At 38.9% G+C, this 13152-nt stretch overlaps 1 protein-coding gene across 1 annotated transcript; it reads left to right on the forward strand.

The window, feature by feature from the left end:
• The first annotated feature begins 2002 nt into the window (after positions 1-2002).
• CD1B (CD1b molecule) lies at positions 2003-5580 on the forward strand. Its single transcript, XM_003821007.7, has 6 exons — positions 2003-2168; positions 2469-2735; positions 3402-3680; positions 3884-4162; positions 4518-4611; positions 5278-5580. The coding sequence occupies exons 1-6, from the start codon at positions 2108-2110 to the stop codon at positions 5297-5299; spliced, it is 1002 nt and encodes a 333-aa protein (XP_003821055.3). The 5' UTR covers positions 2003-2107; the 3' UTR covers positions 5300-5580.
• The last annotated feature ends 7572 nt before the right edge of the window (positions 5581-13152 follow it).

Raw genomic sequence — 13152 nt, forward strand, 5'->3', positions numbered from 1 at the left:
ACTAATATTCCTTTCTGGTAACATAATTTTGACTGGATTACTGTTCTCATGTTTTAGGCCTAACTTGTTTAAAAATTTGATGAGTGGCCGGGCGTGGTGGATCATGCCTGTAATCCTGGCACTTTGGGAGGCTGAGGTGGGCAGATCACAAGGTCAGGAGATCAAGACCATCCTGGCCAACATGGTGAAACACCGTCTCTACTAAAAATACAAAAATTAGCTGGGCATAGTGGCACATGCCTATAGTTCCAGCTACTTAGGAGGCTGAGGCAGGAGAATCACTTGAACCCAAGAGGCAGAGGCTGCAGTGAGCCGAGATCATGCCACTGCACTCCAGCCTGGGCAACAGAGCAAGACTCTGTCTCAAGAAAAAAAAAAGTTTGATGAGTGTGGGGCTAGTGTTGTGATAGTCTCCTGTGCCCTGCCAACTCTTTTGGATTATTTTTTAAAATGAGGAACATTTCAGATTTAGTTTGTATCAATTCAACTTTGGGAGTCTTGCAAGAACTCACTTATTTTAATGGAAAATAGCCCAGGTTGTCTACCAGCTTTTCCTGAGCTCTGTTTTGGGTGTTCTACCCAAAATAAAAAACTTATAAACACAAAAATAGTAATGTTCATGTCTGTGACAGCCAATGTTAAGTCTCTGCTGTTGTCTATGGCTGTTATCCAAAAAGTAGATTCAATTCTGTCATGTATTGGAGTCTGGGAATGTTGTTAAGAGATACATACATTGAAATTTGGAGAGCTGCTCTGTATTTATCAGTTATGCAGTAATAATCTTGGATGAAGGCTAGTCTTATTAATGTTGTGAACCAGTCTTATTAATGTTGTGAACCAGTAGTGTCCCCAGGAATAGAGAACAGTACACTACTCACTTTGCATTTTCTTATCCACATAATAGAATTAGTTAGTGATAACCCTCTATACTCGGAATCGATTGCTGCCACATTTCTGCATGATACATAGATCTCTGCAAATGTGTGATTTTTTTCCTAAATGGAGAAAATCCAAAAATTCTTCTTAAAATTTTTCATGGGCATACAAGAAGATAGGAGGTGACATCTTAAAACAAGTATCTCTGAACTTTTTGTATAAAAAAAGCAACTTCTTTGCTCTATTATTAATACCACATGTGGTGATATGAAGGCCCAAATGTAGACAGCAGTTATGAGATATTACAAGAGAAGAAAAAAGCTCTGCCGCTTATGGAACCTTATCCAAAAAGTTATCTTTGACTTAGGCTGGAAGTGCACATAGCATAGCTCCTAGAGTTCTGTTTATCTCATGAATATTTGTTACTCAAAACTCCATAGGCCAAGAGCTCCTGAAGAGAAGGTCACATGCTAGCAGCAATTGTCAATTTTTCCCTCAAATATTGCTATAGTATAATTTTGTTTGAATTATAAACTTCAGCCTTTATTATATTTGATCCTGCCATTTTGGTTTGTAGTGCTATAGTACAGGCAATGTTTTAAATGCTTTGCCTTTATGTAAGTGAATATCGGTACACACACATACACATACACACACAGACACAGACACACACACACACACTCACAGCCAGTTTAGAATGTGGGAACACCAGACAAAGAGGGCAATATAAGAAAGAGAAGACATTGAAAACATTGGGAAGAGGCAGTAACAGAGTGCCAGAGAAGATAAGGCAGCTGGGAGGGGGAGAAACTGAGGTGGATAAACTAAAAGCATCCTTCTAGATTAAAGCAGACTAAAAGCTTAGCAATTGTTTAATATCACCATCTTATCCTATAGATGTGGGAATAAAGGCTAAGGAAGGTGAAATGAAAATGCAGAATCATATGGGGGCTTTTCCAAGGAGGTATGAAGGAAGCTGAGGACAGGGAGAGTGGCTGGAAGTCAGGGGGCAAGAGAAACTCTAAAAGTCAGGGCTTGAGGGAAATAAAAGGTGAGGTAAGAGGCTCAGGGCTGTGGGAGGCACATTTTTCTCTGAAAAGCAGTTTGGATGAGGAAGAGATTTGTTAGTTGGAAGAGAGAAGAAGTCACTACAGGGTAGTGAGGAAAAGCTTTGCTGAAATTGGAGATCAAATACCAGCTCTGCCAGTAAGAAGTTGCATCTCCCAGTGAAATGCTGCTGCTGCCATTTCAACTGTTAGCTGTTCTCTTTCCTGGTGGTAACAGTGAACATGGTAAGAGTCACTCTGGCAGCTCCCAGCACTGGTGCAGGGGTTTGGATTTTAAAAAGCAAGCAGGGCTTTCCTAGGTGCAATTGGACACTAAGGGTCTGGGTCTTTCTGTCTCCCGCCCTCTTCAACCATTCTGGTGGTTGGGACTAGAACCTGAAGCCTTAAGGCAGTCAAATGTGTCAGACTTCCTGTGTTCTTTAGACTCTAGGTTCTTGTTTTCTAAATCATTTTCATTCCCATTCTTCCTAATTATCTCCTGCTTCTCTCTTTATCTTCACCATCTTGCTTTTCCACTCTTCACAGCCTTCCAGGGGCCGACCTCCTTTCATGTTATCCAGACCTCGTCCTTTACCAACAGTACCTGGGCACAAACTCAAGGCTCAGGCTGGTTGGATGATTTGCAGATTCACGGCTGGGATAGCGACTCAGGCACTGCCATATTCCTGAAGCCTTGGTCTAAAGGTAACTTTAGTGATAAGGAGGTTGCTGAGTTAGAGGAGATATTCCGAGTCTACATCTTTGGATTCGCTCGAGAAGTACAAGACTTTGCTGGTGATTTCCAGATGAAATGTGAGTCTAGTCCACCGAACTGGGAAGAGTCTCAAGGACTCTCTTTTCTCTCTTTTTTGCAAAGTGTTGCTCTCTCTGATGCTTCTCCCTTCCTTTCTATTTTACCCAACTGCATGCACATGCTTTTCTTGAGTAGTCTCTCACTCCAGCTTCACACCATCACACCTCATATTTTAGATTCTTGCTGCCTCTGCACTCTTCTCTTACTCTGGACTGTCTTCCACTTTGTAACCAGCTGCTGGTTTGTCTTATGTGAAACTTCTCCTCAAGGGCCCTTTCTTCTCCTACCCTGTGCCTGAGTGATCTAACGTGTGGCTTTCTCCCCTAATCCATCTTTTCAATCATCTCCTCCCCGCACCCTCCTCTTGCTGGGAACCTCCACTCACTCTGGAATGCTGCACTCCTGACTGCACCACGCTCTGCCTCACCTCTCCTTTCATACTCACTGTACTCCTTTATCACATACCTTTGTCTTCATGGCATGCACATTTTTCTCAATGCTCTTGTTTCTGAAAATGTCTAAATGTTATCATTAGTTTTTAGCTCATCATCATTTTACACCAAATAACTTTATCCCCACCAAAATCTAAAATCCTAGGTTCTTTTCTCATGCCTTTTTTTCTTATTTGTGTTTAATAACTTGCTCTCCGTTTTCCCTCTACATAGACCCCTTTGAGATCCAGGGCATAGCAGGCTGTGAGCTACATTCTGGAGGTGCCATAGTAAGCTTCCTGAGGGGAGCTCTAGGAGGATTGGATTTCCTGAGTATCAAGAATGCTTCATGTGTGCCTTCCCCAGAAGGTGGCAGCAGGGCACAGAAGTTCTGTGCACTAATCATACAATATCAAGGTATCATGGAAACCGTGAGAATTCTCCTCTATGAAACCTGCCCCCGATATCTCTTGGGCGTCCTCAATGCAGGAAAAGCAGATCTGCAAAGACAAGGTTAGTCCTGCTGTTATTTCACTTCCCACCACCTCCTCTAAGATCAAGAGTAGGAAGATATCAAAGGATAGGAGCTTAAATAACAAGTTATTTGGTTCCCAAAGGAGTGAATGGGGTCGCTGTCCAAGCTTGTAGGTTTCTGAGTTCATAACCTCTGAACTCGAATTATAACATGACACTTTTTCTTCTCCTTCCTGCCTTAGTGAAGCCTGAGGCCTGGCTGTCCAGTGGCCCCAGTCCTGGACCTGGCCGTCTGCAGCTTGTGTGCCATGTCTCAGGATTCTATCCAAAGCCCGTGTGGGTGATGTGGATGCGGGGTGAGCAGGAGCAGCAGGGCACTCAGCTAGGGGACATCCTGCCCAATGCTAACTGGACATGGTATCTCCAAGCAACCCTGGATGTGGCAGATGGGGAGGCGGCTGGCCTGTCCTGTCGGGTGAAGCACAGCAGTTTAGAGGGCCAGGACATCATCCTCTACTGGAGTAAGAAATAGCAGGGACCCAGGCTGGAAATGCCAGGAAGTGATCTTCAGGCATAGAGGGAGGCACTGGGGAAGGATAGAGCTTGAGAGATGAAAGAGGGAGAGATTGATTGATTGATTTCCTGGACCCCAATCCCAACAGGAGTAAAAATAGATAATCCAACTTATCAAAAAGGTAGGAATTAAGGACCTGTAAACTGGGTAGAGGGGATCAAAGGACGGATATATGGTGGCCAGGAATATGAGAGAGGAAGTTGGAAATGACCATACATTGGAAGTAGGTGGGCAAAGGAAGGCCAAGGAATTCTGTGTATAGTATCTGAAGTGACATCCTTTTGTCCTCTCTCAATTGCCAGGAAACCCCACCTCCATTGGCTCAATTGTTTTGGCAATAATAGTGCCTTCCTTGCTCCTTTTGCTATGCCTTGCATTATGGTATATGAGGCGCCGGTGAGTTGTGGGTAGTGTTGTTGTTTTTTTTTAATATGTCTTTTCTGTTCACACTTCCACTGTTTTTTACCATTTTATCTATTTAAAAATTGTTTATCCTCAATCCTTTCACCATATCCTTTCCCCAAACTCCCATTCGTTTTATGTGGACTTAAAAAAAAATTCTGTTAAAATACACATAACATAAGGTTTACCATCTTTACCATTTTTAAGTGTACAGTTCAGTGGTGTTAAGTGTGTTCACATTGTTGTGTAAGCAATCTTCAAAACTCTTCTGTCTTGCAAGACTGAAACTCTATTCCTATTACACTGCAAGTTCCCATTTCCCCTCTTCTCCAGGCCCTGGTTAGGACAGTTCTACATTCTGTCTCTATGAATTCTACTACTCTAGGTACCTTATATAAGTGGAATTGTAAAGTATTTGTCTTTTTGTGACTTATTTCATTTAGTGTAATATCCTCGTTGTAGCATATGACAGGGCTTCCTTCCTTTTTTGAAACTGAACAATATTCCACCATATGCGTATAACACATTTTGTTCATCCGTTCGTCTATCTATGGACGCTTGGGTTGCTTTCACTTTTAACTATCATGAATAATATTACTATGAGCATGGGTATACAAACATCTCTTATGTGGAGCTCTTTTGTTCTTCTGTTTTTAACAGGTCATATCAGAATATCCCATGAGCCATCATCATGTCTCCTCTCCCATTCGCAATAAGTACCAAGAAGCCCAAGATATCAGCCCAAAAGTCAATCTTATCATATTTCAAATGATTTTCAAATTTGATGAAATCAGAGTTTTCATGTATTTTAAAATAAATTATTATTTAAACATCAGCAAAAAAGTACTTAAAACTGTAAATTTATTATGAGACTGTACTAACAGTGTGATTCACCCCGATTTTACACACATTAAAATGTTAGAAAAAATGTGTCTCAAAATAAATGAAATATAATACATATGACTTAATGGTGACTCCCTTTGGCTTCCTAATTTAAAACTTTTCTTTTTCTGCTTCTGGTTAAATATTATTTGTCAAAGAAAACCAAATACAATTATGCCAGAATCACTGTATTTGCAGAGATGCAGAGCCTTTTGGATGTAATTTCTTCTCTGTCTCTGCCTGGATGACTTTCTAGCCCTGAAGGCTCAGCTGAGATGTTTCTTCCTCAGGAAGACTTTCCTAGTGCTATAATAAAAGGAACTATGCAGAGATCCACTTTACACTTTACTCACAGCATTGGAGTTATTTTTGTTTTTCCTCCCCTTCTAAGTTCCTTGAGGACAGTGTTCCCTATTTGTAGATCTCTGGCAAGATCTCTTAGCTGCAAATTCATTTTCTCAGTAAAAACTATCTGAGTTTCTGTAACTGCCAAGTTAAGTGTTTTCTTTCAGAGTCATCTACTTTCTTCCATTTTTTTTCTTTTTAGTTGATATTGTAGATCCTCCTCATCTTGCTAAAATAGTTTCCACTTAGCCAAAAAATATTGTTTTCTTTATTTCTGTTCCAAACTCCTTTGGAGAAAAGCAGCTTTGGCTTACTACGGCTATAGTCTAGCTTTTAAAGGGTCATAGTGAGAGGTGAAGCCAGCTGCACTCCCTGGGTTGTGTGGGGACTCCTATAACTTTTCTGTAGCTAGCAAGAGTTTTGTAAAATGCACCAATCAACACTCTGTAAAAACGCACCAATCAGTGCTCTGTAGCTAGCAAGAGGTTTGTAAAATGCACCAATCAGTGCTCTGTAAAATAGACCAATCTGCACTCTGTAAAATGGACCAGCCAGCACTGGTCCATTAATTAATAATTTTATAGGGGCCAAGCATGGTGGCTCACGCCTGTAATCCCAGCACTTTGGGAGGCTGAGGCAGGTGGATCACCTGAGGTCAGGAGTTTGAGACCAGCCTGACCAACATGGCAAAAATCTGTCTCTACTAAAAATACAAAAATTAGCCAGGCATGGTGGTGCATGGCTGTAGTCCCAGCTACTTGGAAGGCTGAGGCAGGAGAATCACTTGAACCCAGCAGGTGGAGGTTGCAGTGAGCCAAGATTGTGCCACTGCACTCCAGCCTGGGTGACAGAGCAAGACCCTGTCTCCAAAAATAATAATAATAATTGTATATGTGCAAAGATAAAGCAGTATAAAAACTATCTTTTGCTCATTAGACAGTTTTGAAAAAATTATCAACTCATGATTAAAATAAATTTTAGATATTGTATCATTTCATCCTTAACTATTTCAACATGTCTTTCTGTAACATATAGACTTTTTTAACATATAGCTGAAATTACATTATGACATCCCCAAGTAAAAGATTTCTTAATATCATTAAATATATAGTTGTTCAGCATTCAAATTTTGTCCAATTGTCTCATGAATTGTTTTTACAGTTTATTCATTAAATTGGAATAAAAATAAGATTCATGCATTAAAATTAGTTGATGTTTCATAAACCGTTTTTAATCTGTAGGATTCTTCTCTCATTTTTATCCTAGAATTTGTTTTTTAAGAAATTTCATCATTCTTCTTGTAAAATCATCCACAGTTTGGATTTTGCTGATTACATAGCTATAATGTCATTTAACATGCCCTTTGTTCTCTTCATTTACTATATATAAATAGATTTGTGGGCCGGGCATGGTGGCTTACGCCTGTAATCCCAGCACTTTGGGAGGCCGAGGTGGGCGGATCACGAGGTCAGGTGATTGAGACCATCCTGGCTAACACAGTGAAACCCCATCTCTACTAAAAATACAAAAAAAATTAGCCAGGCGTGATGTTGGGCGCCTGTAGTCCCAGCTACTCAGGGAGGCTGAGGCAGGAGAATGGCGTGAACCCGGGAGGCGGAGGTTGCAGTGAGCCGAGATCGCGCCACTGCACTCCAGCTTGGGCAACAGAGCAAGACTCCATCTCAAGAAAAAATAAAAAATAAAAACAAAAAATAAATAAATAGATTTGTGATGTGCTCAGATTCAGGTTTTATTATACTATGTATATCTCACAAGAGGCATATAATGCTTAATGGTCTTCATTCATTACTAGATTAATAGGTCTCAACTCTTACACATTTTACACATGTACAAGTTATATTGAAGGTGGCACAACAGTGTGAATGTACTTAATAACACAGAATTGTACACTTAAAAATGGCAAAATGGTAAATCTTATATATGTGTATTTTACCACAATAAAAAAAGATTGAGATCACCAGAAAAGCTTTTCTTTGTGTGATGGAAATTGTGTGTGTGTGGGTGTGTGTGTGTGTGTGTGTGTGTGTGTATAAAATGTATGTCCAGACAGATAGCTAGATATGTCTTAGAAGTAAAAACTAATAAATTAATAATTAAAATATTTATAAACTTCTCTACAATTAAACATGGATTACATATCAACAAAAATTACATCTCTATTTTTAAATGTTTTTCAAAAATGTAGTGAGAAGCGTGGCTTTACAGCTGCATCTATTTATTTATTTATTTAGTATTTTGGCAATTCTCTTTAATGTCTGGCTTAATAAGAAAACAGCTACATTTTCATATCTGCTTTGGCATCCAATCTGATGCAATATCATATTCCATGTAGTCTCTGGAGAACAACATACAATCATGAGAAGAACAGAATTAAAAATTTAACCTGGTAGTATTGTTAGGATTTATTGGGAACTATGGACCCTCAGAAAAGGAGTCAGGGACCTCAAAGTGCCCTGGGTCATATCTCATGAATGAATGGCCTAGGGGTGAAAGAAAAATATATTAAACATTCTTCACTTATTACTTAGAATATTCCTAAAGAGACATTATCCTCAGTAACTATCTTATTACCTTGATGGAATCAAGGTAATAAGATAGTTATTCTTTCTATTTATTTGCCAGTTCTCAAGAGAATGAATGCTTTATATGGCACTCTCCACAAGTGATCAATATTTTTTTGCATAATTGTATACTCATGAATTTCAGCTTATTTGAAATGCTTGGATCTATCATAGTAGTTGTCTTATTGAAGCTCAAATTGTCCTATCTGTGATAATGAGATTCTTTTCAAGTCAATTCTTCCTGAGCTCCATCAATACACCTCTGTCATCAAGACTCTATTACTTTCTGATGTGGCGAAGTTGCTCAAGGTGCTTGCCGAAACTTCTTGCCCTACACTAGAAATCAGCAAGGATCTCTGGTCCTTGTTAGTGGAAAAAATGTGATATGGAAATTACTGGGTTAATCCTGTTTTCTAGGCCTTCTAAGGGGGAAAACCTAAAAAAAAAATTAGCCTGTGGAAATTTTTTTAAGGATAAATATCATCACAAGCTCATATTTATACTTTCACTTCAAATTCAAAACTACGTGTTTAACTCATCAGTCTCACTTCTACTTCTCTTTTCTCCTACACGGAAAATCTTGGTTTCCGATGAATCAATGTAATTATGTATTCATCTAATCCCACTATATATGTTATAGTCAGAATAGAAATACAAACACTATGTCAGAAAGATGGTGGAATAGGAGGTAACCCACTCATATCCCCTGACTCCAAGAATTATCTACTCATCCACAGACAAAAGTCTCTCTGTAGAAGCCTCAGGAATCAGGGAGTAATCTGTGAAAATTCAGTGGAATCAAGGCCCTAGGTAGGCAGCTTTGGGATTGCAGACAAGCACCTGGATAGCAGACCCACCAATGGTACTCCAGGTTTCAAACTTGGAGACATCCTCGTTAACAAAAGGCTTGGCTACACTCCAATTTTGTCTTGAGTCTTGAACCAAAAACATCTACCAATGTGTCTAGGAGGAATCATGCACACTAGTAACTTGGCAGAAAATCTCTTCTGTCCGTTAAATGTTGGCAGTGAATCTGAAACTTACCCTGTAATTTGGCTCCAGACCCACTCAGCTGTGATCTGAGTTTATTACTGCTCACACAAGGATACCTAGAGAAAGACTTACCTTATCTCATAGCCAGGCAATTACCCATTTTTCTGAAACTCCTTGGTGGGACCACCAGCCTTTGTCCCAAAGCAGATCCTGAGGGGACCCAGTCTCAGCTCCAGCTCCTCCCACTGCAGTTGGGAAATTCTCTTGTACATACATGTAACTACTGGAGATTGTGTACCCACCTGAGCTACCAGGGAGAGTTGCCAGCATCCATCCCACAGTGGATCCTGAGGTTGCACCGTCTTAGCTCCAGCTCCTCCCATTGTAGTCAGGGAATTCCTCTGCCCATGCAGCAAACTGCTGGGAACTGCATACATCTGGACTACTGAGGTGAGTCTGTCAGCCACCCTCCCACAGCAGATCCTGAATGGGAACAGTCTCAGAACTATCACCTTTTAATTCAATTGGGGAATTGTCCTAAATGTGCAGGGATCTACCAGGAAATGTGCACCCATCTGAGCCAACGAGACAGGCTCCTGGACTTAGGTCCCTGGCCAGCTTCCTCACACAGCTTGGGCACCCTCCTTGGGTCTTCACCACGTCCTTCTACATAAGGGCTCCATGCCAACCTGACAGCCCTCATGAGACTCACAGTGAACCTAGGCTTAGAGTTTCCTCTAGTGCTGAAATGGCTGCAGCAGTCATGGGCTCTGACATTAGGTTTGCTTAAATTCTGGAGAGGCCCAGTGAAGAAAAACAGGCACAAACAAAGCCAGACTGTGAAGACTGAAATAAATACCTTTTTTCAGAGCAAATACATAAATGTACATACACAAGCATCAAGAACAACCAGGGAATTTTGACCTCACCAAACAAAACGTGATGCCAGTGACAAACCCTAAAGTGATGCAGAAGTATTATCTCTCAAGGAATTCAGAATAGCTTGTTAAGGAAGCTTAGTGAATTTCAGTAAAACACAGAGAAAAGCAATTCAGAAATTTATCAGAGAAGTTTAACAGGGACTAAAATAATGAAAAATCTAACAGAAATCCTAGAGCTAAAAGATACAATTAATGAAATAAGAAATGCAATACGAGCATTAACAGCAGAATTAATCAAGCAGAAGAAAAAAAATCAGTGAAATCTAAGATAGACTATTTGAAATATGGCCAAAGTGGAAAAAAGAATAAAAGAAAAAAAGAAACAAGTGAAGTTCATGGACTCTATGGGATACTATTGAAAGAGCAAATACTTGGGTGATTGGAGTTCAAGAGGGTACGGGAAAAGACAAAGAAATAGAAGGCTTATTCACAGAAATCATAAAAGAAAATTTTACAATCCTGGAAAAAGATGTAAATGCTCAAGTAAAGGAAGGTCAAAGGCCATCAGTCATATTCAACACAAATGGAACTACCTCAAGACATACCCTTGGACTCTCGAAATAAAAACAGAGCATTCTAAAAGCAGTAATAGAAAAGAAGCAAATAACATGTAAGGGAATGTTGATATGCCTGGCAGCAGACTTTTCAGCAGAAACCTTGCAGGCCAAAAAGTGTAGGGCAATATATTCAGAATGCTGAAAGAAAAAGATTGCCAACCAAGAATAAAGTAACTGGCAAATATGTCCTTCAGAAATGAAGGAGAGATAAAGGCTCTTCCAGACAAACAAAAGCCAAGTAAATGCAACACCATCAGATCTGTCTTACAAGAAATAACAAAGGAAGTTCTTCGACTTGAAAGAAAAAAAATGCTAATGTGTAACAGGAAAATATCAAAAGGTATAAAACTCGCTGGTAAAGGTAAGTATACAGGCCAGGCATGGTAGCTCATGGCTGTAACCCCACCACTTTAGAAAGCTGAGGCAAGTGGATTGATAAACCCAGGGATTTGAGTTCAGCCTGGGCAACATGGCAAAACCGCATCTTACGAAAAAAAAAAAAAAAAAAAAAAACAGAAAAAAAATAAATAGCCAGCCATGGTGGCTTGTGTCTGTAGTCCCAGCTATTCAAGAGGCTGAAATAGGATAATTCCTTGAGTCTAGGAGGCAGAGGTTGCAGTGAGCCAAGATTGAGTCACTGCACTCCAGCCTGGGTGATAGAGTAAGACCCTGCCTTTAAATAAATGAATAAATGTAGGAATACAGATAAATTTGGGATATCTAATATTGTAATTATGGTATGTAAACCACTTATAACTTTAGTATGAATACTAAAATACAAAGCTCTTAAAAATGATAACTAAAATACTTTATTAAAAGATAAACCATACAAAAGATGTAAATTGGGACATGAAAATTCAAAATACTTGAGAAGAAAGGAGTTAGAGTGTACAATATTTTTATTTCCTTTCTTTTCTAATTAAAATTAAGTTCCTATTAGCTTAAAATAACTTGTTATACATGGACACATGGTGGGGAGCAACACACACTGGGGCCTGAGTGTGGTGGATGAGAGGAGGGAGAAGATCAGGAAGAATAGCTAACGGATGCTGGGGTTAATACCTGGGTAATGGGATGATCTGTGCAGTAAACCACCATGGCACACATTTTCCTATGTAATAAGCCTATACATCCTGCACATGTACCCCTGGACTTAAAATAAAAGTAGGAAATTTAAAATAAAATAAAACAATTCGATATAAACAAAATATGTATTTCAAAGCCTCATGATAACCACAAAGTAAAAACCTATAATAGATACACTAAAGATAAACAGCAGTGAATCAAAACATAATAATGGAGAATATCACTTAACCACAAAAGGATATAGCAAGAGTGGTAGAAAAGAAGGAAGGATCTACAAAATAACTAGGAAAGAAGTAACAAAATGTCAGTAGTACCTCCTTACCTAATGGTAGTTACCTTGAATGTAAATGGATTAAATTTTCCTATTAAACAACATAAAGTAGCTAAATTGATTTTTTTTTAAAGAATCAACTATATGCTGCCTATAAGAGCCTCACTTTACGCAGAACACAAATAGACTGAAAGTGAAGGGATAGAAAAAGATATTCCATGCAAATGGAGAGCAAAATGGAGCAGAAGTAGCTATACTTATATCAGACATAATAGACTTTAAGCCAAAAAAACTGTAAAAAAAAAGACAAATATGCTAATTACAAACTGATACAAGGGTAAATACAGAAAGAGAATATAACAATTATAAATATGCATGTGCCCAACAATTGAACATACAAATATATAAAGCAAATGCTAATAGGCCTACAGGGAGAGATAGCATACAATACAATAATAGTATAAGACTTGAACATCTTATCTTCAGTGATAAACAGATCATCCAGACAGAATATCAATGAAAAATGAGAGTTAAACTGAACTCCTGACCAAATGAACTTAACAGAGGTTTAAAGAACATTCTATCCAGTAGTTGCAGAATATACTTTCTTCTCCACAGTACATGGAACATTCTCCAGGATATATCTTATGTTAAGCCACAATAAAAGTCTTAATATATTAAAAAATTAAAAATCAAAAAATGTTTTTTCCAACAATAATGGTATAGAACTAGAAATCAATAAGAGGAGGAACTTTGGAAACTACAAATACATGGAAATTAGACAACATACAGCTGAACAACCAGTGGTTCAGTGAAAAAAATCAAAAAGAAAATTTCAATATTTCTTGAAAAAATGGAAACGGGAACACAACACACAA

This window comes from Pan paniscus, chromosome 1 (assembly GCF_029289425.2).
Source record: "Pan paniscus chromosome 1, NHGRI_mPanPan1-v2.0_pri, whole genome shotgun sequence".
NCBI classification, from domain to species: Eukaryota; Metazoa; Chordata; class Mammalia; order Primates; family Hominidae; genus Pan; species Pan paniscus.

What these genes read in the sequence shown, in the direction of transcription:
- CD1B (XM_003821007.7), top strand. Translation starts at nt 2,108, where the DNA reads ATGCTGCTGCTGCCATTTCAACTGTTAGCTGTTCTCTTTCCTGGTGGT. An exon ending in AGCAGATCTGCAAAGACAAG is followed by an intron (nt 3,681 to 3,883) that starts GTTAGTCCTGCT and finishes TTCCTGCCTTAG; the next exon opens with TGAAGCCTGAGGCCTGGCTG. An exon ending in TTATGGTATATGAGGCGCCG is followed by an intron (nt 4,612 to 5,277) that starts GTGAGTTGTGGG and finishes TGTTTTTAACAG; the next exon opens with GTCATATCAGAATATCCCAT.